The sequence below is a fragment of the Phragmites australis genome, chromosome 6, assembly GCF_958298935.1.
Source record: "Phragmites australis chromosome 6, lpPhrAust1.1, whole genome shotgun sequence".
In the NCBI taxonomy this organism is placed as follows: Eukaryota; Viridiplantae; Streptophyta; class Magnoliopsida; order Poales; family Poaceae; genus Phragmites; species Phragmites australis.
The window spans coordinates 41,041,004-41,062,258 of NC_084926.1; the positions used below are offsets into that span (position 1 = coordinate 41,041,004).

The following is a 21,255-nucleotide window of genomic DNA, read 5'->3' on the forward strand; positions in this document are numbered from 1 at the left end:
TCTCCAGTGCATGGACACTGACAATGACGAGGGTGGCGATGATGACTCCATCGCTAACCAGAGCAGTTGAACAGATCGATTCGTGTTCATGGTCAGATGAGTCGATATCCCAACTACTAACCCGATGGCGGTAGATCCAAATACCGTGGTAAACAATGACATGGAAATTTTTGAGGATCTAGCAGTGGTAACCGTCGCTCATGGTACTGGTGTTGCCGGTGAAATACTGCTAGAGACATATGCAGCTGGAGCTTTACGTGTCCCTGACACAACTATCCATTGACGGACCACGGGAGGCCAGGTACCTCCTGGTCTTCAACGATGACTTCCGGTGGGCATACCTCCACTGCCAGCGGCTAAAGCATCGAGGAATGAGCTCCCTCAGGATAGCAACCGCGAAGCAGCATCGTCTCGACCATAGCCAAGCCTGGGTAGTGATGTTTTTAGTAATCCGGATGCTAATATCCAGGGAGCCCATCTAATTCTAAGATCCCTTCCAGAGTTGGATCCAACGAATCCCTTAACCTCTATGGTTAATCAGGTCAGGACCCTACTCGATGCGGCCCAGATCCAAGCTTCTCGAGCAAATAATACTAGAAACTCTAGGCACCCCAATCGGCAAGGCACTGCCTCGAGGAGCCATGGACGCAAGCATCCCCAAGTCGAGGGATCCTAGGCGGGTAGCTCAGGTGATCAAGCTCAAGCACCGCTTTGCGGGCCAAACTGTAACTACCCTATCCATAGGCGCAGGAACCAAGAAGACCTGAGGAATCATATTCCTCACTATCGGCATGATCTACGTATAATGATAGACAACTGCCATGAGGAACACTGTGAGGACGATCGCCGTTGTTATGACCGCAAATCTCCAGGATGAGATGATCGGCGTAACTCTTCTGATCAAAGGAATAAGCATGATAGTCCTCCACCTCCTCCTAAAGAATTCGATGGAGGCTGCAAAGCTTTCGTACATGAGCTTCGGTCGATATGATGGCCCAAGATGTTTAAGGCGGACCCGATCTAGAAGTATGATAGGAAGATCAACCCCAACGAGTGGTTACAGATCTATACCATGGTTATTCGAGTAGAAGGTGGCGACAACAAGGTAATATCCAATTATTTGCTGACCGTGCTCGATGGACCTGCCAGGTCCTGGTTGTTGAATCTGTCTCCTAACTCGATCCGATCATGGGCCGAGTTGAAGGCTCAGTTCATAGGCAACTTCTAAGGCACATTGAAGCGCCTAGGAATGGAGAATGATCTCCATCAGCTAAACCAGGGTGAGGACGAGTCACTCTAAGATTTCATTCACCGGTTTAATGACAATACGATCCTGGACATCTTCGATGAGTCAGTCATCATCGCTTTCAAGCGAGGCATCTAGGACACAGATCTGCTCGGGAAGATGGCTACTCGGAAGATCCACACGGTCAAAGAGCTATTCGAGTTGGCCAACAAGTGTGCAAGCGAGCGGAAGCCCAGGTACACGCCAATAACCCTCAAACTGGCAAGGACAAGCTCGAGTCCTTGAAGAACAGGGGGAAGAAGAACAAACCTGATGATAAATGCAAGGGTCCAGATATGACCATAGCAGCGGTCGATAGAAGTAAGTCACGCAACACTGGGGACAACAAAGGCTTGAGTCGGGGTGGAGGGAAGTGGTTCCCCATTCATTGGACTAGCCAATACGACTTCGATGAATGCCATATCATAAAAAAAAGGTTGATGAAAAGCTCAAGGCTGTTGTTGCTGAGCATAACAACAAATAGGCCAAGCTGAATGTTAATGGTGACGAGTCTGAATTCTACGAGGTCGACAAAAGTTTAGCACACATCTTCGGAGGATCCACCGTGTATGAATCTAAGAGGCAATACAAGACGGTCGGGCGAGAGGTCAATTTGGCTCTGACTGGGCCTACTCGATACCTTAAGTGGCCGAAGGTTCCGATCACTTTCAACCAAGTTGATCATCTAACAGCAGTTCCACACCCTGGTCGATACCCGGTCGTGGTCTAGCCGACTATCTCAACATCAAAGTTTCCTGAACCATGGTCGATGGGGGTAGTTCGCTTAACAAAATCTTCGTCAAGACCCTAGACAAGATGGGGGTTCAAAGGTTGGAGCTTAAGGCAGGAGTCGAGCCTTTCCATGGTATAACTCCCAACTCATCGACCATGCCCCTGGGCCAGATCGAGTTGCCGGTTACATTTGGTATGCCCGACAACTTCAGTGCAGAGAAGTTTAACTTCAATGTCATGGACTTCGAGACCGCATGAAACAAGATCCTGGGCCGCCCAATGCTAGATAAGTTTATAGTAGTGGTGCACTATGCGTACCATATGCTCAAGATCCCGGATCCCAAAGGAATCATAACTATCAGGGGAGATCAGTGTGCAACAGTCAAATGCGACAAGCAGAGCCTGGACATAGTCGAACACCTTAGTCGAGCGACAACCACTTCTATGGGCACAGATTCCAAGAGTCAGAAGCATCAAGCCACTATTGAGATCAAGGACTCCAAGCTTGTAAGTCTTGCTAATACTTTCAAGTCCAACGATGCCGCCAAGGGTGAGACCAACGATGGTGCTAACAACAAAAGGGTTGATAGTGGTGTCAAGGCAATACCTCTCGACCTGTCTGAACTAGCCAAGACGGTTAAGGTTGGGGCTAACCTCAACCCTAAATAGGATCTCGAGCTCATCACTTTCCTCCGGGCAAACCAAGACGTGTTTGGCGTGGTAACCGTCTGATATGCCCAAAATCTCAAGGGAGGTGATTGAGCATTGACTAGCTGTTAAGCCAAACTCCAAACCCATGGTGCAGAAGCAGCAAAAATTTGCGGAGTACAGGAAGCAAGCCATCCAAGAGAAGGTCGGTAAAATCCTAAAGGTGGGCTTTATTCAATAGGTTCATCATCCTACATGGCTGGCGAATCCCATCCTCGTCAAGAAAGCCAATGACAGATGAATGATGTGCATCGACTTCACCGACCTCAACAAAAGCTTGCCCTGAGGATCCTTTCCTTCTTCCTCACATCAACCAGATTGTCGACTCCACGATAGGTTGTGCATTACTATGTTTTCTAAATGCTTATTCGGGGTATCACAAAATTAGCATGGGAAAAGAGGATGAGGAGAAAACTGCTTTTACCACTCCTTTTGGTGTATTCTGCTATGTAAAGATGCCTTTCGGTTTAAAAAATGCCGGTGCTACTTATCAACAGTGTATTTAGAACTATTTACAACCCTAAATTAGGTGCATTGTAGAAGCATATGTCGATGATATTGTAGTCAAGTTCAAAACTGAAGATGCATTGATTGTCGATCTCAAGGAGACATTCGATATCCTCGGGAAGTATCGTATGATACTTAATCCAAAAAAATGCACGTTCAACGTTTCGTCTAGTAAGCTTCTTGGATTCCTAGTGTCAAGTTGAGGCATCAAGGCCAATCCTGGTAAAATTGAAGCTCTTGACCAGATATGGTCGCCTTGAATACTAAAAGAAGTTCAAAAATTAACATGATGCATTGCAGCTCTTAGTTGATTCATCTCTAAGATGGGTGAGCGAGGGATGCCGTTCTTCAAGCTGTTGAAGAAACATGACTGGTTCGAGTGGACGGAAGAAGCGGAGCGTGTCTTCTAGGATTTAAAAAGGTATTTGTCGTCTCCCTTAATTCTTACACTGCCTAACGAAAAAGAAGAGCTCTTTTTGTACATTACAGCTACCCCACAAGTTGTAAACACGATCCTAGTGGTCGAACGGGAAAGCCCCAAGAGAAAGACCAAGGTCTAGAAACCTGTTTACTATGTGAGTGAAGTCCTACATGATGCTAAGCTACGATACCCACAAGTGCAAAATTTGCTATATACAGTCTTGATGTCTTCTCGGAAGCTATGACACTATTTTCAAGCACACAAGATTACCATCGTGATGACGTATCCGCTAAAGGATGTCATACGCAATAGACAGGCTACTGGACGAATTGTGCAGTGGGAAGTCAAGCTCAATGAGTTCAACGTCGGATATGTGCCACGCACAAGTGTGAAGTTAGGAGTACTAGCGGAATTCATCACCGAATGGACAAGCATTGAAGAAACAAGGCTAAGTGTGGTCAAAGACCATTGGACGCTCTTCTTCAATGGATCGCCCATGCTTCAAGGCTCGAGGGCTGGTATTATACTTAAATCTCCAACGAGCGACGAACTCAGATACGTTGTTCAATTTGATTTTAAAGCTTCCAACAATGTAGCAGAATATGAGGGACTGGTAAACAAGCTCCGCATAGCTGAGTCACATAGAATCAGGCCACTTCTCATGAAAGGGGACTCACAGCTAGTCGTAAACCAAGTACAAAAGGAGTATTAGAGTTCAGATGATAATATGGCAGCTTACCTAAACGAGGTACGAAAGCTCGGGCAGAAGTTCGAAGGGTTAGAAGTAACACACATTAGGAGGAGTGATAACTCCGGCACATTAGGAGGAGTGATAACTCCGGTGCGAATGAACTTGCTAGACTCGCTTCTTTCTAAGCTTTGGTACCCATAGGCATCTGCATTGAGAAACTCCTCAAACCATTTATGCTGACTATTTGGCGAATGGATGCTGCCCAACTCGACCTGTAGTTTGGTTTATTCAGCGAGGTAGAACCCGCAGACATGGATGCTACACTACTCAAACACGAACTGACTTGGATGACTCCGTACCAAGCCTATCTTGAAGGTCGAGACATCCTTGTTGATGATGTGTCTGCAGAGAAAATTTCTTGTAAGTCCAAGCTCTACTGAAAAGGGAGTAATAGAATCTTGATAAAGTGCATCATGCAGGAAGAGGACAATAAAATATTGCTCAATATCTATGGAGGCATGTGTGGTAATCATGCGCCTTATCGCACCTTGGTCGGAAAAGCTTTTCGCCAAGGATTTTATTGACCAATTGCCCTCCAAGATGCTTCCGAGATGGTCAAAAAGTACGAGAGCTGCCAATTTTTCGGAAGGCAGACCACTCGACTAGCCTAAGCTTTGCAAATAATTCCTCTTTCTAGGCCTTTCTCCGTCTGGGGCTTGGATATCCTAGGACTATTCCCAAAGACCCAAGGTGGTTATATGTTCTTATTTGTGGCTATTGACACGTTCACTAAGTGTATCGAGGCCGAACCCATAGGAAAGATAACCGCATAAGCGACTAAGAAGTTCATGAGGAGTATAATTACTCGATTTGGTATTTTGCATCAGAAAATTATGAATAACGGTAGCCAATTCAAAAGCAGGACCTTCACTGTGTTCCATGAAGAATTTGGCATCAAATCTTGTTTCACCTCAGTAGTTCACCCACAAAGTAACGATCCAGTTGAACATGCTAATGATATAGTCTTACAGGGCATCAAAACTCGGGTCTTTGATAGGCTAAGGCTTACTCGAAATGCTAGGTGAAAGAACTTTTCTCGGTACTATGGGCCATTCGTACTTCAACTAACAAGGCCACCGTTAAAATTCCGTTTTTCTTAGTTTATGGAGCAAAGGTAGTACTCCTGATTGAGTTACAGTTCAGATCACCACAAGTGGAAAGTTACTCAGAGGAAGGGCAAGAGCAGTTACGAGCAGACAACATTAATTTACTCGAGGAGTATCGTGATCGAGCATCTATTCGCGTGGCTAAGTCTCAACAAGCGTTGAGTTGGTATCATAGTAAAAAGATTCAGCCTAGGAAACTCACTGTTAGGGATCTTATTCTATGAAAGGTGCAGAAAAATGCTAAGCATTATAAGTTATCACCTAAGTGGGAAGAAACTTATATGGTGGTCAAAGTTACACAACCTGGATTAGTGTAGCTATCTACTCCAAACGGTGAGGTATTCAAGCACTCATAGAATATCGACCAACTCTGAAAGTTTCATTCATAGAAAAGGTAAATTACAGGTAAGTCAATTACATTTAAACGATTAACTACTCGATTATGTACCTTTTCTTTTCCGTCTAACTTGCATGGCTAGTGCAAAGTTGACAGAAAGTATTCGCCTAGCTCTTGCAAACAATGCAAGTATTACTCCCTTTTGAACGAATCAAGAAGTCTTTTATACTCCTCCCTCGGACGACAACTGATTGGGCTGGGAACCGAACGCCAGCCAGCCTAAGGGTCAGGGAAAGTGGTTGAGGCAAGGACTGTGCCAGTGCTAGAGCTATTGACCGATGTCGACGGTACCGGTGGACCCTCCATGGAACATGGAGCCGATGGAGAAGACGACTGCACTCTCTTCACCACTAGGGGCTTGGGGGCTTCATCGTTGAAGATCTCGTCAGTGTCCTGGTCAATGATCTTGTCAAGATCACCACCATATTCATCCCCTTCATCCCCCTTGCTCTCATTTGATTCCTCATCATCAGGGGAAACAATGATGACACCAGGAGGTACCATGGAGAGGGGCTTGGGGGGAGAGGAACCCTGCTTCTTCACTCTCTAGGCTTAGCTCGCGAGACGACGGTGGAGTGGAGGCTTTGCTTTAGGCTCTACCAGTTCTCTTGAATAACGAGTAGAGGAGAAGGAAGGAGACAGGGTGAGAAATGAACGGCCTTGGGTCCCCTCTATTTATAGCTGCGGAAATGGGTCGCACTGTGTAAGTGGAGCCGTCAAGATCCGAAGAGATTGTGTTTTCAAGATCGCCTTGGTCGCACGGTGTGTCAGGCAGAAGTTGAGACATTGCTAAGATGGTATGACCTATCTAATCTCTACAAAGAGGGGTGCGATGTCATTATGACGTGTCAAGTTAAAAATTGCGGTGAAAATGAGTACAAACAGAAGTGGGTTTTTAATGCCCACTTACCCAACCGTTTGAATTTACTCGATGCTATAACATAATCTCAACCACCCACTAGGGGGCTGGAGTCATCAAGTATGTGGTCGCGAAATGGAAGTTGTTGCTTATGCTCCACTCTCCACTCAATCCGGCTATCAAGTGGAGAGTCGGGGGCTACATCATACATTCTCGGTGTTTCTTTCTTCACTTTCTATTTATGCTCCACTTTCTACTCAAATTTAGTCATGGAGCGAAGGAACATGGGCCACATCAAGTATATTTTGGTGCATATGCTCTACTCTCTGCCTTGATTATCACATACTTTTGATGCTACGTCTTTACTCTTTACTTGATCTAATCATCGAGTAGATAGTTGAGGGCTACAACACCATACACTTTCAATAACACAGGTATGCTCCTTTCTACTCTTAGATCGAGTAATCTTCTCATCAACCATAGAGTCGGGGGCTACATAATAATGCCATACTTTTTGTAAATTTTGTATATGTTTTTTGCAAAAGTTTATCTGCTTTGTTTCGATTGCTTTAGATAAGAGCTAGTAGAGGCACATATTGGGTTATTGACGGACAACTACACCTAATAAAGCATAATGACACAAGAGATTGTCAGGTATGTCACGCCTAATGGCTAAAAAAGGTTATGAAGTTCTAGTCGATCCCATGTGTATTCTCTATCGAGTTCATGTCCGTACACTAGTCAAGCACGCAAGTCAGTGAAAGTTTGCAAAATATCATCATTATTTTCTATTTCTAGTTTTACACTAAGTCTTTTCCTTATTCTTACTGTTGTCTTGAGTGATTACTCGAGAGCCATGCATCTGACAATTTGTCTAGCTGAGTTTTCAGATATCAATGAATATTTGATCAATAAGTCTTGAAGGTGGTCTACATGCCTATGGATCAAGATTGCATCTACTCATGCTAACTCTTTTTCATCGATAAGGAAATAGTAACAATAGCATGTTCGATAGGCAAAATATCAACAATGTTTCATTGCAACCATCAGACAAAAGCATACCAAAAAGCCTTCTACTCGACTAAGGAGAAACCTTCAGTCATATCCATTTACAAGAACGCCACTTGAAATTCCCCTCAAGGGATTTTATGGTCCTAGAAACCTTGCTATGATAGGAAACTTCAAGCATGTCATAATCGTCCCGGTGGTAAGCTAAGTTCACTCGGCGGAAGCTAATAATTCGACCAGGGTTGGTAACTACGGGTACTGATGGTATGGCTTCGTAGGTCATGCCTAGAAGAATTGATATTTCTTTCGCCTAAGGAGCAACCTACCTCCCATTCTAGTGGCTCCCAAATGTCATCACTGAATGCGTGGAGAGAAATTGGTGTCAATCCACCGTGCTGGGTTGGATCATCAATTTGCTCACCAACCTTTAGGAAAAATGTGCGAGACCCAACCAGGAGCAGTCGAAAACCACTCAGACCAGGTTGCCAGATCTTGAACTCGAGCATCAATTGTTCCAATGTCGCCATAGCTCCCGATGGATCTTCCAAAGCCACTCCATCCAGGAAATCCGAAATACGCCGCCAAAACTTGCCATTAGAGATTTGAAACCACTGTGGTGGTCCGTTGATAAGATAAACATGCACTCCCTTCATCATCTGAAGATGAAAGCACGACATCCTCGGAACAATGATGATGAATAATTTCCCATCCTTGCGCACTGCGAACCCCTCCAGTTTCACCCAAAACGCATCATATGAAAGTGATGGGAGATTACAGAAGCATTCGTTCACTGGGTTAATTACCCTACCTTTGATATGACGCTCTCGCTCAATGACGATCAAGAGCCTGTTCGAGGCCCTAATCATCTCCCAGCTATCATTGACTAAACCTCGAAGACGAAGGTCAAAAGCTGCTTCAATTCCCAGGCGATAGACCTCCACCAAGCCATCCTCATGCACGAATAGTCCCTTCAGGATCCAAGGAGAAAATTTAACCGTCCTACGCACTCCACGTCATAAGGTGCAGACACAACAGAAGAAGGTGAAATTTTCTGGATGTTGCAGTTTTTTGGAGATCGTGTCGAGCACCCCCGCAAAGGCAAAGTTGCCCAATCGAGAGTTTCCGCCATAAGATCCAAAGTGAAAGATGAAGTCTTTGAGTAGAAAGCGAACAGTGGTGGATGAACTCGAAGGGCGAGACTACAAATGTGGCAACGAGGCTAAGACAATGACGGTGAAGTTCTCCCCTCAGGTAATTAAATAGGCATTGCCTCAAGATGAGACTCAGAAATTTTTTCAGCTTTGGATAAAAATTATGGCACTTCGATCGGTATGAAAAGCGGGATGATAGCGTCGTGCGAATCTCTACACGCCTATTTGATCGCATTAAATTCTTCTATACCTATCGTTTCAAATTTTGGAAGGTTTTTTAACTCTATTCAGAGACAGATGTCGAGAAGTCGATATTACTAGCCCTTATTGAGTCTCGAGTGCGGATAACAATAGTGCACTCGACCCAAAAGTGTTTCCACTCGATACACTAAACATAACCTCTTCTTATTCGATTCTTGCGACTATGAGTTCGATCTACCTTACTCGACCATACTTGGACTTGGCGGTACTCGAGTAGGTGCTTGTAGAAATCCTCACTGTTGAGTAGTGTTAGGGGGATACTGTCGAATATTTAACTATAGGGTATATATGCATAAGAAGTATATCATATATCTCCTTGCAATAGGTTAGCCATATTGTTTATACTCTAGTGAATACATACATATAATCATCCACACATGACGTAAGGTATTACTCTAACCGGATTTCCGAACTTGTATACATCGTGTATACCTCGCTTCATGTTCGATCTTTGATCCATGAAGGTAACCTGTTATTTTCGAGCACATCGTCAGGAACAAATACTCGACATAAAATTTATGGACTGCAAATTTTTAGGCTGTTGAAATTGCAAATTTCTAGGTGAAGGAAGACTGCCAATAGTATTTTTTATGGGAGCATGCCTGTAGTTGTTTTCATTGATTCTGTTATTATTACAATTTACTCGACGAATATAATCTTTCCTGATTATTGAACTTCATCTCCGCCTCCACGTTCTCCAGCCCTGCCTTGGATGCACTCACATGAACAATTGTACTTATGAGCACAAATGATGACCAGTCCTGATCTGTCGGCCGTCGTCACCACTGTCCACCATTTCCAGAAAGGAACACAAAGCCGTCCACTAGAGGTGCACATGAAAAAGGTGATAATATTGACGGATAGCAAATTTTCAAGCTATTGAAGAATACATAGTTTGCCTGTAGGTTTTTATCCTCCCTTTAGATTTGCTAGATTTAAGGTGACTTAGATCTTGTAAAACTTGGAGATGTATACGGATAATTAAAGGTGTGAGTGAGGACTGATATTGGAGTAAAAAGGCGTGTTTGGTTCTCGACCCTAATGTGCCATATCAAATTTTGGCCTTGCTCAGCTATTTTGGCATATGTTTGGTTGATGGCCAAATATTAGCCTTGCCTAGGAAAATTTGAGCTGTCCATGCATTCACTTGCAGCTCAATTGCTGGACCAAATTCCGGCGGGCAAATCGACCGCCCGAGTTTTGGCTGGGTTGGTGCCCATGCATTAGCTGAGGTGGCCACAATTTTGGCACTATAATAACTTTGGTTTGGCCACAAACCAAACACAATATTTTAAGCCAAATTTTAGTACTACCTAACTTTAATCATGGACAAAATTTGGTCAGGCTTTACGGCGTATGCAACCAAACACGCCCAAAGTTCCAACCAGCAAGATTGGATTTTCAGGTTCGGCTTTGGGCCCGTGAGATATTTTTGTTTTGGTTGGCTGAAATCTTGAATTCGCAATAGAATTATTGCATATTCAATTCTCTTTCTTGTGTTCTTGATTCGTATGCAGGTATAAATCTTCTTGGCAAGGTTAATCGTGCTCAGCACGGTTGATAACCACATAGTAGTGTAGTGGTTATGAGAGATTTAATCTATTCTGGTCGAAATCTTTTGATTATTAATGTCGAAGCTCCACAAATCGATATATTATATCATCTTTCGAAAGATCAGATAATACTACCATCACAAGCTGTGGCTGTTTATATGTGAACCTAATGGTAATAATGTATGATTCACTACTTGCATGATTTCTAGTATGATTTCTAGTTGAACGCAGTAGAAACTTTTATTTTGTGCTAGCGTAACCTATCCATTCTCCACCATATCCCTCTATTAGTGCTAGTGAAACAAAAAGATTAAGAAACTTCATTTGCTCCCATTCATTGCACATATTCTACATTTAACTGTTTAAGTAGTTTTTTTTTTTTTTTTGGCAATAACCGCCTACACTATGACAAGCGCATCCCTCTTCCTCCCTATGAAAATGATAGAATGTAGTACTCCAAGAAAAAGTGATAAGATAATCCTATGCACTTGCAGGTCTTTAGTGGTCAGTGTTTGACTAGATGAAAGCATTGGACTATTATAAGTATTAGGACCAGATATTGAGAAGCATGGTTCCCTGATACAATGTTATGGTTCCAAACTCAATTAAAAAAAAATTATCAATGTTGGTTCAAAAATAATATCATTGTAAATTTTTAGACCAGACAGTGATACTCGGTAGTATTATTGTCGGTTTTAGAACCGATAATAGAGTTATTACTGCCCGACAATGATATTCGGTCCTAAGTTCGATGTTTTTAGGACCGAAAAAAATCACTCTACAAGCGAATCCCCGCTTCCTCCTATGGTTTTTCTGACTTGCGACGAATCCCTTGCGGCTTATGTGGGAGTCAATTCATTGAATATAGCAAAGTATGAGCCTGAGCAGTTCATGGGAGTCAAACCCGGGAGCTCACCTCTAGCGTGAAGTTTCCTTAACATCTCACATCACAATTTTACCTGATAACTATGGGGTAATTTATTCTTTTAACTTTTTCTACTTAAATATTTGAACGATTATTTGGGTATATAGATTGTTTCAAATGAAAACATTGTCAACTACAAAATTCTACATCTCGTTGAGAGCAAGTATTTTCATACAAAGTTTATCTCCATCCGACTCCGTATGAAAAAGTTATAAATTTTCGAAGGCAAATCCATGTATTGTTTGGTAAAACCACCATAATTTTTGCATACAAAGTCTGATTTCGACATTCGACCTCTACTTTCAAAGCTAACAAGGAGGCACATCTGAAAAAAAATACCGATATTTACACTAGTACCTTTCTTGATCCTAAAAAAATACCTAGAAAACTGTCGACATGACCTTTGAAGTTTTTGGTTAAAAATTGACTGTCGGGGGATAATCCCTAACAATGAATTTGAAGTATACCGGTTGATGGGCGCGTTGATCTACATTTCTTGCAGGGATGTATTTAACGAACTCAAGGACACAAGGATTTTATCCAGGTTCAGACCTCTCGTGGGATAATAGTCTTACATCATGTGTATTTTCTTGTAGATTGGGTGAACTTGTTACATAATGTCTTCCGTCCCTCTTCACGGACTCCCCTCCTCCCTTTATATAGCAGGGAAAAAAGAATATATACAAATAAACCGTGCCAAACGCCGTGGCAGACCTACCCCTGATGAAGCCAACTACTCCTAGGCCATCATGATGTCGGATAGGTATGCTGCTTTGCTCTAGTTGTAATGCTGGTTCTGTCCCATCATCGAACACCATCAAGCTCACCGGCTAGACCATTCCATAACATTTAATGCTATAGGATGGGTCACTACTATGGGATGATGGGTCACTGCTCCACCACGCCTGCCCATGACTTCGCTAGCCAAAAGGGAATGCCTAGGGAAGGGAAAACATTTGAGTGGATGTCATTAAATACGTCCTGACTGGTTAGGTGAATACCTGCATTGCGATCAACACAAGGTTTCCATCTGTGATCAGGGGGTTAGTCGTACGAGCCCCGTCCTAATCGCGCGATGAATCATATGGTCTTGAAAATATCTACTACTGGCTTATATTTGACGATGTGGGGCCGTCTTGTGGGGCACCCCCTTATCTATTACACCAACATTGACCTTCTCTAATTTGTCTGGCTTTTTTAATACATAGTGTTCTATCTGAAAGTTAGTGCCGTGCAGACGTTTTATCAATTCGAGTGATCCTATATGTAGCCTTTTCAATCCTGACAACTAGTGTTGCACCATATTCGATAGTTTATTTTGTGGTCCAATACGTGCTTTTTCCTTCCACAATTTTGTAGAGTTAGTTTATGAGGTTAAAAAAACATTTTTTTTACTATGGAACTGCCACCTCACCTCTCGCGTAAAGATCTCTTACTATCTCACCTCACAGTTTTAGTTGATAGATATAAGGTATTTTATTCTTTTGACTTTTTCTATATAAATATTTGGACGATTATTTAGGTATATAGATGGCTTCAAATAAAAAAGTTATCAACTGCAAAGTTGTAGATCTCGTCGAGTGCTATGATTTTCATATAAAGTTTGTTTTCATCCGACTCCGTATGAAAAAGTTATGAATTTCTGAATATAATTTGCATTTTATTGTCACTTTCGGTTAATATGGCAGTGATAATGCCTCCATTATGACTATTGGTTCATAGCTAGAATATGTAGTGATATTTGATTATTATTGTTTGTTTTTTCAGTTAGATATTACTATCGCTTTTGATAAGAACCGGCAATGATACTTTATCAATAGCAATTATTTCTGAATCGACAGTGGAAAAAGGACAAAGATGATTATTTGTATAAGTAGTGAATGTGTAAGGACAAGTATAAGTGGTGTAAATATGTGAAGAAGACCCTATTTACATTAGACCAATAATACTACCCTCAAGTATATCCTCAAGTATGTGCATCTAACAGAAAATGGGATAATATATGTGAAGTCTCCATCAGAGCATAAGCTAGATCAGGATAGTAGGCAAGTAGGCGTGGTTTAGCCTGAAGCCATATCCACGGAAAGAGGTTACTTGTTGGAATACAAACACCACCCCAAGTATTGGATAGCTGTCCCAAACACGATCGATCAATCCGACCTCACCTAGCGCCAAGTAATCAATTACCAAATCTCTCTCAACATCGCCGTGACTAGCAAGTGCTCATATTTTTCACTACGGCATGAATCTGTCAGTGAAGAATGGTTGGTAGGCAACAACAACACTTCTGCAACCGCAATTTTTGTGCCTAAAGGACAACTTGGTGGTTGTTTTCCATCTAGAAGGACGTGAGTGCTGAGACATGGAAGTCCTCTCGGTAAATCCAAAAGATAAGAAGTACATTCCTGACATGAAAGTTGACTTGGACATCAAATTGTAATTTGTAATAGGCAGGTGTCACTATAATTCCTGTTGAAGATTAGGTACCCATTTCACTATGTAAACCACATGGTGTTAGCTCTTATAGATTTATAGTTCACATGCATTTCTATGGAGAATAGGTGCTAGATAATAATTTTATAATATAGTTATTATACTGTGGATGTTGTCGTCATGTAGAATAAAGCAAACTGTAGATCTAGAGGCGCCATCCTAATGGCATGAAAGTTGAGTTTCAATGAATTCTGGACCCTAGCTTGCACTCTACCCTGAACCAAAGTTCAGTCAAGAATTTTTCTATATTCACCAGTTTTCGCTTCTCAGTTTGTAAATAAAAGAAGAGATACAGGATTATAAACTTGTTTCTAGAAAATTTAACAGACGAAGAGCTTATCCAAAAGGTTGCTTCAGTTGTATGTATACTTGCATGGACATTAACATCATTTGCTTATTCCTCGCAAACAAAAAACATCATTCGCTTACAGTTCCTCCCAACTGCAATAGACGAATTTCACATAACTAAGAGATCAATAGACAAGTAATAAAAAAATTCGATACCACAGAATGTCAAACTACACATATCCTCCATTTCAATCATAGTTGTTCTCCACATTACATAGATAATAAGTGAGTAGCTTTGTCTGACTTAACCCAATAAAGCAAAGCATGATGTTTCTTCTGACCAACACGACTACTGGTCAACAGGAATTTTATTCCAATATAATCCAGCATACACACAGACACATAACATTTGCAGCATAACAATATAATCCATGCCTCTAAAAGAGGGCCTTCATCTCATCCTTGAAGTCCATGAGATGCTTCTCCTCCACACACTGGGTCATAATTCGAGTCCCCTTCTTTGGCACAGGTGGAGCTCCAAGAACAGCCACCGCCATATAGTCAGCATAAGTGAATGGTATGATATGGCTTGGTGCGCCCCAGCCATAGTCGGCCTCAAGGAAACCTAGCCTTGTCCAATCAGACACAAACAGCACATTATGCTCAAATGTCAATTCGTATGGGTCCACCTTCACATCCCCGGAAGTCCACTTGGCGAACTCTAGGGGAAGCCTTGCCTTCCCATCCCGAATCATCCTAATCACATCAAGCAACCCTGCGACGGCAAGATCCCCGGCAGTAGCCGTCACAGTGACCGGGTAGAAGCAGTTACCATAGAAGCCCCCATCCTTGGGTAGCACCTGTGTGAGGAGGTGGCGTGTGTTGGCGAAGAAGCAAACATGGACCTCGACCTCAGGATTGTACCTGACAGCTCGAGTCCTAGCCTGCCAGACCTTGGCAATGGCGACATCAAAGGCTGAGCAGTACTGGCCAGTGGCCTGGAAGTACTCAGCCTTGACATGGGCGATACGGTCGGAGGTCACATCCATGGCGAAGTGCCCAAACCCAAAGGACTGGAAGGACGGCGGTGGCCCAAGAGGAAGCTTAGGCGGGTTCGGTATTAAGCCTCGAGCCCATACGGGTGTTACAGTAGGTTTGTCCATCCCACGGGCTAACTCTGAAATCGCGTTGATGAATTGTGCTGCACCCAGTCCATCAGCAAGTGTGTGGACTGCTATCAGCCCGACAACAAATCCTCCACACGCGAATTCTGTCACCTGGTACAGAACCAACATTCAGTATCAATTTGGATGATGAGAGTGTAGGAAAAAAACTATTTTAGATTCTTTTCATGCATCACTTAATGGATGTATTAAGTCAGATATATGCAAGGTTAAAACTGAATGAATGGAAAAATTGGGAAATGTGTGACATAATGACTTGATGAACCGAAGATGTGGACATTCGAATGCATCATTGTTTAGATTTAGTGGTTGTGCAGATTTTGTCTATAGGGAGAGAAGTACACTACCTAAAGCAATGACTTGTTAGTACTTCAGTTGTAGGAAATATGGGGTGCTGGCTCGTACTTTCTATCTACCACTATCAGGCGTGCGCCATGATACAGTTTTCTAATCTGAATAATTGTCTGGTACTTCCTGCGCGTTTAGGCCTTTAGCCGTGTAAAGTTTAGAGCATCAGATTTAGGTCAATGGTGTACTGGTTATATATAAAATAAAGGAATAAAGTCCAGAAGGAAACAGGTGTACCTAGTTTAGTTCAACCACCTCCATCTGCTTTAAGTCACTGGTGTCTACATTTGCAAGGTTTGAATGTATTACATAATGTGAATCGTTCTATATGGAATTACTGGAGGTCAGATCGAAAAATATTTTTCGTATGTATTTGATGAGGTTTTTACTGAAAAGTTGTTCTCATGACTTTCTCATGGCATTATGAGAAAAAAGACACATGGAGGGTAAAGTTTGACAAAGGTTGGACTAGCCACACAATGTTGACCTTTCATTTGATGTGTACATGTGGAGGCAGAAAGACGTCCTCAATTTAATTCTAATCACCGGACTTCGAATATAATAGGCGTATTAGACTTCTAGGGCACCAGTGGTCAGTTTTCTCTTGCACGCAACGGAACAACAGTTACCGGAGGAAAAGACAGCAAAGTCACTACTGCAAGTGCATCACTCTCATAATTAGTTTAGGATCAGGCTGATTAGATCTAGATGCTACTACCACACAAGACTATGGATCCGGAATTGCTGAGGTCTTCTCGCAACTTCCATGACTCCAGAGTAGACTTTGAAAAAAATTCACTTACAGTTGTCACGAATATTCCTATTGAGGTTCATCGAGTAATGACAGTATGTTTGTATCCCTCATACGAAGAACTAGGAATAGTGTCTTTTCCACAACAACAACCGATAGCAACCTATAGCGATTCGAGTCCACTTATTATGATTGTGAATGGGCAGCAGTTATCTACCTGATTATATTTTTTTCCTTAGTTATTTGTGAGATCGATGTGTGATGTGTAGAGATGGTCAAATGTGCTGTGTCTATTGAGCCAACTCGAGGTCTGGTACTGTAGGCACGATCTAAGTACTGCTCGAGCCGAGCTGGGTCGGGCCGGCACGACACGAGACCATAGGCTGTGCCTGGGACGAGCGTGCGGCACGGTAGGCCGATATGGCACGACCTGGCTAAGTCGGACCGGCACTGGCACAACCAAGCGCGGGTCGGCACGGACGGACACAACCCGGTCCGGTACATCTGGATCCGACTATTTTGTATTTTCTCTATATATTTTTGATTTTTCAGCTTTTTTTATCTATTTTCTATATTTTTATCTATTTTCTATATGTTTTTTTAAATTTTATAGATATTTTTTATTTTTATTGTTTCGAGCCGTTCGTGTCAACGTACCGGCCGTGTCGTTAAACTGCAATCATACTCGAATCGATCCGACACGACAATATATATAATAGATCTGTTGTGAACCAAAAACACAACACACGGACTGATACATCACGATCTGTTACACTAGCCAGCCTATCTACCCGACTATATTTTTTCCTTAGTTATTTGTGAGATCGATGTGTGATGTGCACTCTGGAGGCGGTATTCAGCTACCTACCTATATTTCTATAATAGATGCTAGCTAGCTATGACAAGGCCCCGTCAACTAAACATGCTAATAGACGTATTCGCCTACCTATATTTCCATGGAAAATAGACGCTAGCTATGACAAGGCCCTCTCAACTAACAGCACGCATGTCGTGTCATAACCTTAGAAACATACACGGAGCAGAGATTAAAATAAACATGCTAATACATCAAATGCAGTGGTGATCATGTGCACTATTAAGGCATGAGGTTGGTACATAAATGGTTATAGCTTATAAGTGTAAATTAATCCCTGATCACATCAAATTTGATGATAAATACATATGCAATACATATGTAAAACATAACAACTGCACGAATACGGCAACTATACATGCTGATCATCACATGGCTTGTGATTGCCTTTTTGTTGCTGAATTATTGCATGGTGATGATTTGATGTAATCTGCAGCATGTTAGATTTCATTATGATGTAATCTCTACCATAAAAGAAACAAGATCTTTGTATTCTTAGGAGGACCGAGTACGTACACAGACATGCACGGGGGTCGTTGCTGCTTGGACCACAACAACTCTACCTAAAATACTAGTAGTATATATCTGTTGCTACTCGGCTGTTGGTGACTGGCTGAGTGTTGACATTACAAATTTGGTTTTGCTTACTGTCAATAATTGCATACGCAGATGTTAACCAAAGATGTCTATTGTCATGGCTAACTATTTTATGCAGTAAATTATAATCCATGATCGAGCTCTTATTCTACATAGAAGTATGATGGCTCATTATCCAAAAAAAAGAGGGTATGATTGCTCGCATCAGGGATATCAGATAAGATAGTTTAGCTGTAGATGTTGAACAATTAGGGTCTAATTGCACTCGGACCTCAAAGTATAACAGCAGTTAGCAGGGAACTTCACAGAGCGCTTAAATTATTACTATAACACATTAAGGAAGCCAAAGTTCGTGCCATGTATGGTCTTGAATCAAATATTTGCATTTAAATTTAAAACCGTTAAGTATGCAAGATTTGAGAAAATGAAATTGTTGGGAGCCACAGTTCTATATATTTGCAGTATTCAGTTGGGGCACCTCATTCATTGTTCCTTGATAACAAATTTCCGTCCAAATTCAACAGAAAGTTTATTGATGTGTTTACCTTTCTTTCCCTGAAATAGCTAGCAGATCGTGTATATTTGCTGGGTTTCCTACTTCACATTCAATCTTTTCATTGTAAAAAGATCTGCTGGATTCAATTCATAAATAAGTATATACATTTAATCCTTGTTAAACCAGAATTTGTATATTTTCAAACCCTATAATGCATACAAAAATTACCTATGTGTTGGGCACTGCTTCCCTCCATCTAAATTCAAGAAATTTGGAGGGTACACACGGGACACACAAAAGAGGGGGTTGCATGTGTAGGAGATGACCTCACTTTTCAGTTCGACGGAGTTAGTACCATCAGTAATGATGTTTGGTACGTCAAGTTTGCTAACAACCGTTGAAAGTTCAACATTAGCTAATCGGCAAGAAAAATCCTATCTATTTTTAGTGTGTAGATGTGGAGCACAAGATGGCTTACTCAGGAAAGTGTTACACTTTGAACATCTGCAGGGTCTTTAAAATATACTTCATCATTAAACAAATAGTATAACGTATCTATAACCTATAATAAAATGATAATATTATTAAACTACTTCTCGAGGTATATCTACACATATTATCTTCATGTGCCAAACCTTTTTAGAGAAAAAACTCATTAATAGTTTAATTTTACCAAGTTTGACTACACACACCTTAAAACATTACTCTTTATAAATGATAGGAATATGTGTAATGTGTATTACTCCATCATGTTTGTACTTGATGTTATAAGCTTTTGCACACTAATAAGAAAAAACTATAAGATTGCACATGCCCTTATAGTTATGTCTCTTACTATTTCATTAGAGCTATTTCTCTCCTAAAACAACCATTGTAACCGATGAATGATGAGACTAATTAAGCCTCACGAATTCTGCAAAACGATATAAGATCACTTTTAAAAATAGGTGTGATATTCTCGTATACAGTATATCTCTTCATGAAATCCTTTAACATATAAAATGAAAAGGGAAAAAAATGCACCTCTAAAATGATCAATTAGAGGGTATATATCTAGTTATTATTCCTCTAACATTAGTTTCACTGGACAACTCCTAATAATGTATTTATAAATTTAGTGATCAAAATATTATTAAAGGGTTTGATTACATGTATAAGGTTTGCCAAGTCCACCAATTCTCTGATAGATGACTTTGACTAGCACTTTATTGCCTTACGAGGATTAGTCTTTCTAGTTATATGTTATAGGGACGAAATTGATGAAAATATGATATGAAATTACTTTTTATGGTGAAACAACTAATGTCATGTACACATACCTGTTGAATAATGTAAATACCTTTTGTATATGTTAGTGCCAAAGCTTGAAAAATGGTTAGTCGCTCTTTGGAGCGAATGTCTGAGAACGGACAAATTATTTACTAACAGTCGACTAGTCGAGTATACTCTTTACAATCAGACAGATTATTTAGTAACAGCCGACTAGTCTAGTATATTGTTTACCAGTTACAGGAATTTTTACGCGAACCAACAAAGTTATTCAACAATTTTAATATATATGGAAAAGTGAAATTGAAGTTCTACCGGCATGAAAATCATCATGCATAGTATCCTTCAAAAAAATCATCAAGCATATGCAAGCATGGACCCCACTATATGTACACTGCAGTGCGACGAGAAAAACAAAAGCTTAAAAGTTAAAAGTAATCTGATAAGATAGCTAGGAATGCATGCAGATGTGAGATACCTGCATCATAACCGGAATACTGGTAGGGTCGACTCCTTCCTCTGGAGCAGGCAGCAGCTCTTCCTCGGAGACCATGAGTGGGTAGTCGAGGCCGTTCATGTCGTCGAGGCTGCAGTCCGCGACGGCCTCGACGAACCACGCGCCGTCGTTGGTGCACTCGACGCAGGTCTCCCCGGCCACCACCGAGCCGACGAAGCGGCCAGCGAACGGGCGGTAGTCCACGAGCGCGCGGGACAACGCCGCGCGGATCACCTCCGCCGGCCTGGAGGCGACACGGTCGGCGGCGTCCTTGTGGCGGAACACGTGCAGCGACCGCACGGTGTGGCGTAAGCCCGGTACGCGGTCGATGGCCGACAGCTCAAGCATCTCGGACGGCGTCAGCTCGGAGGGCGCGACGAAGGACTGGGACTTCCTTGTCACGGTGATGGTCACCATGGCGGCTACAGACGTGCGTGCTAGCTTTGTCAAGTGCGATTACTGCGCCCGCACAGACACCACTGTGTGTGTATGTGCTCTGTGAGTGATGCGCGTGAGGCTATGAGGCTGTACAAGACATGTATTTATAGGCGGGAAGAAGAGACTTGTCTCTCTGACGTTTGGACTCAACAGAAACATCCGGTAATCAGGAAAAATTAATGTTACCGCTTTGAAAGATTTATCGGATCTGGCCGGTTACCTGCCTTTACCGGTCTGGTTACCGCCCGAAATTTTCAAATGAAGTTTTGAATTTAAATTATGGAACCAAACTTACACCGCCACACAGAGCATCTTCTCATACGGCTAAAAACTAACCCTAACTCAGACGCTTTCTAA

General features: G+C 42.0%; 1 protein-coding gene across 1 annotated transcript; it reads right to left on the bottom strand.

Moving 5' to 3' along the window:
• Window positions 1-14,665: 14,665 nt before the first annotated feature.
• On the bottom strand, window positions 14,666-20,989 carry LOC133922506 (acyl transferase 5-like). Its single transcript, XM_062367868.1, has 2 exons — window positions 20,443-20,989; window positions 14,666-15,722 (listed from the first exon to the last, which is right to left on the bottom strand). Exons 1-2 carry the CDS (start codon window positions 20,875-20,877, stop codon window positions 14,883-14,885), a joined length of 1,275 nt encoding a protein of 424 aa, XP_062223852.1. The 5' UTR covers window positions 20,878-20,989; the 3' UTR covers window positions 14,666-14,882.
• Window positions 20,990-21,255: the final 266 nt, after the last annotated feature.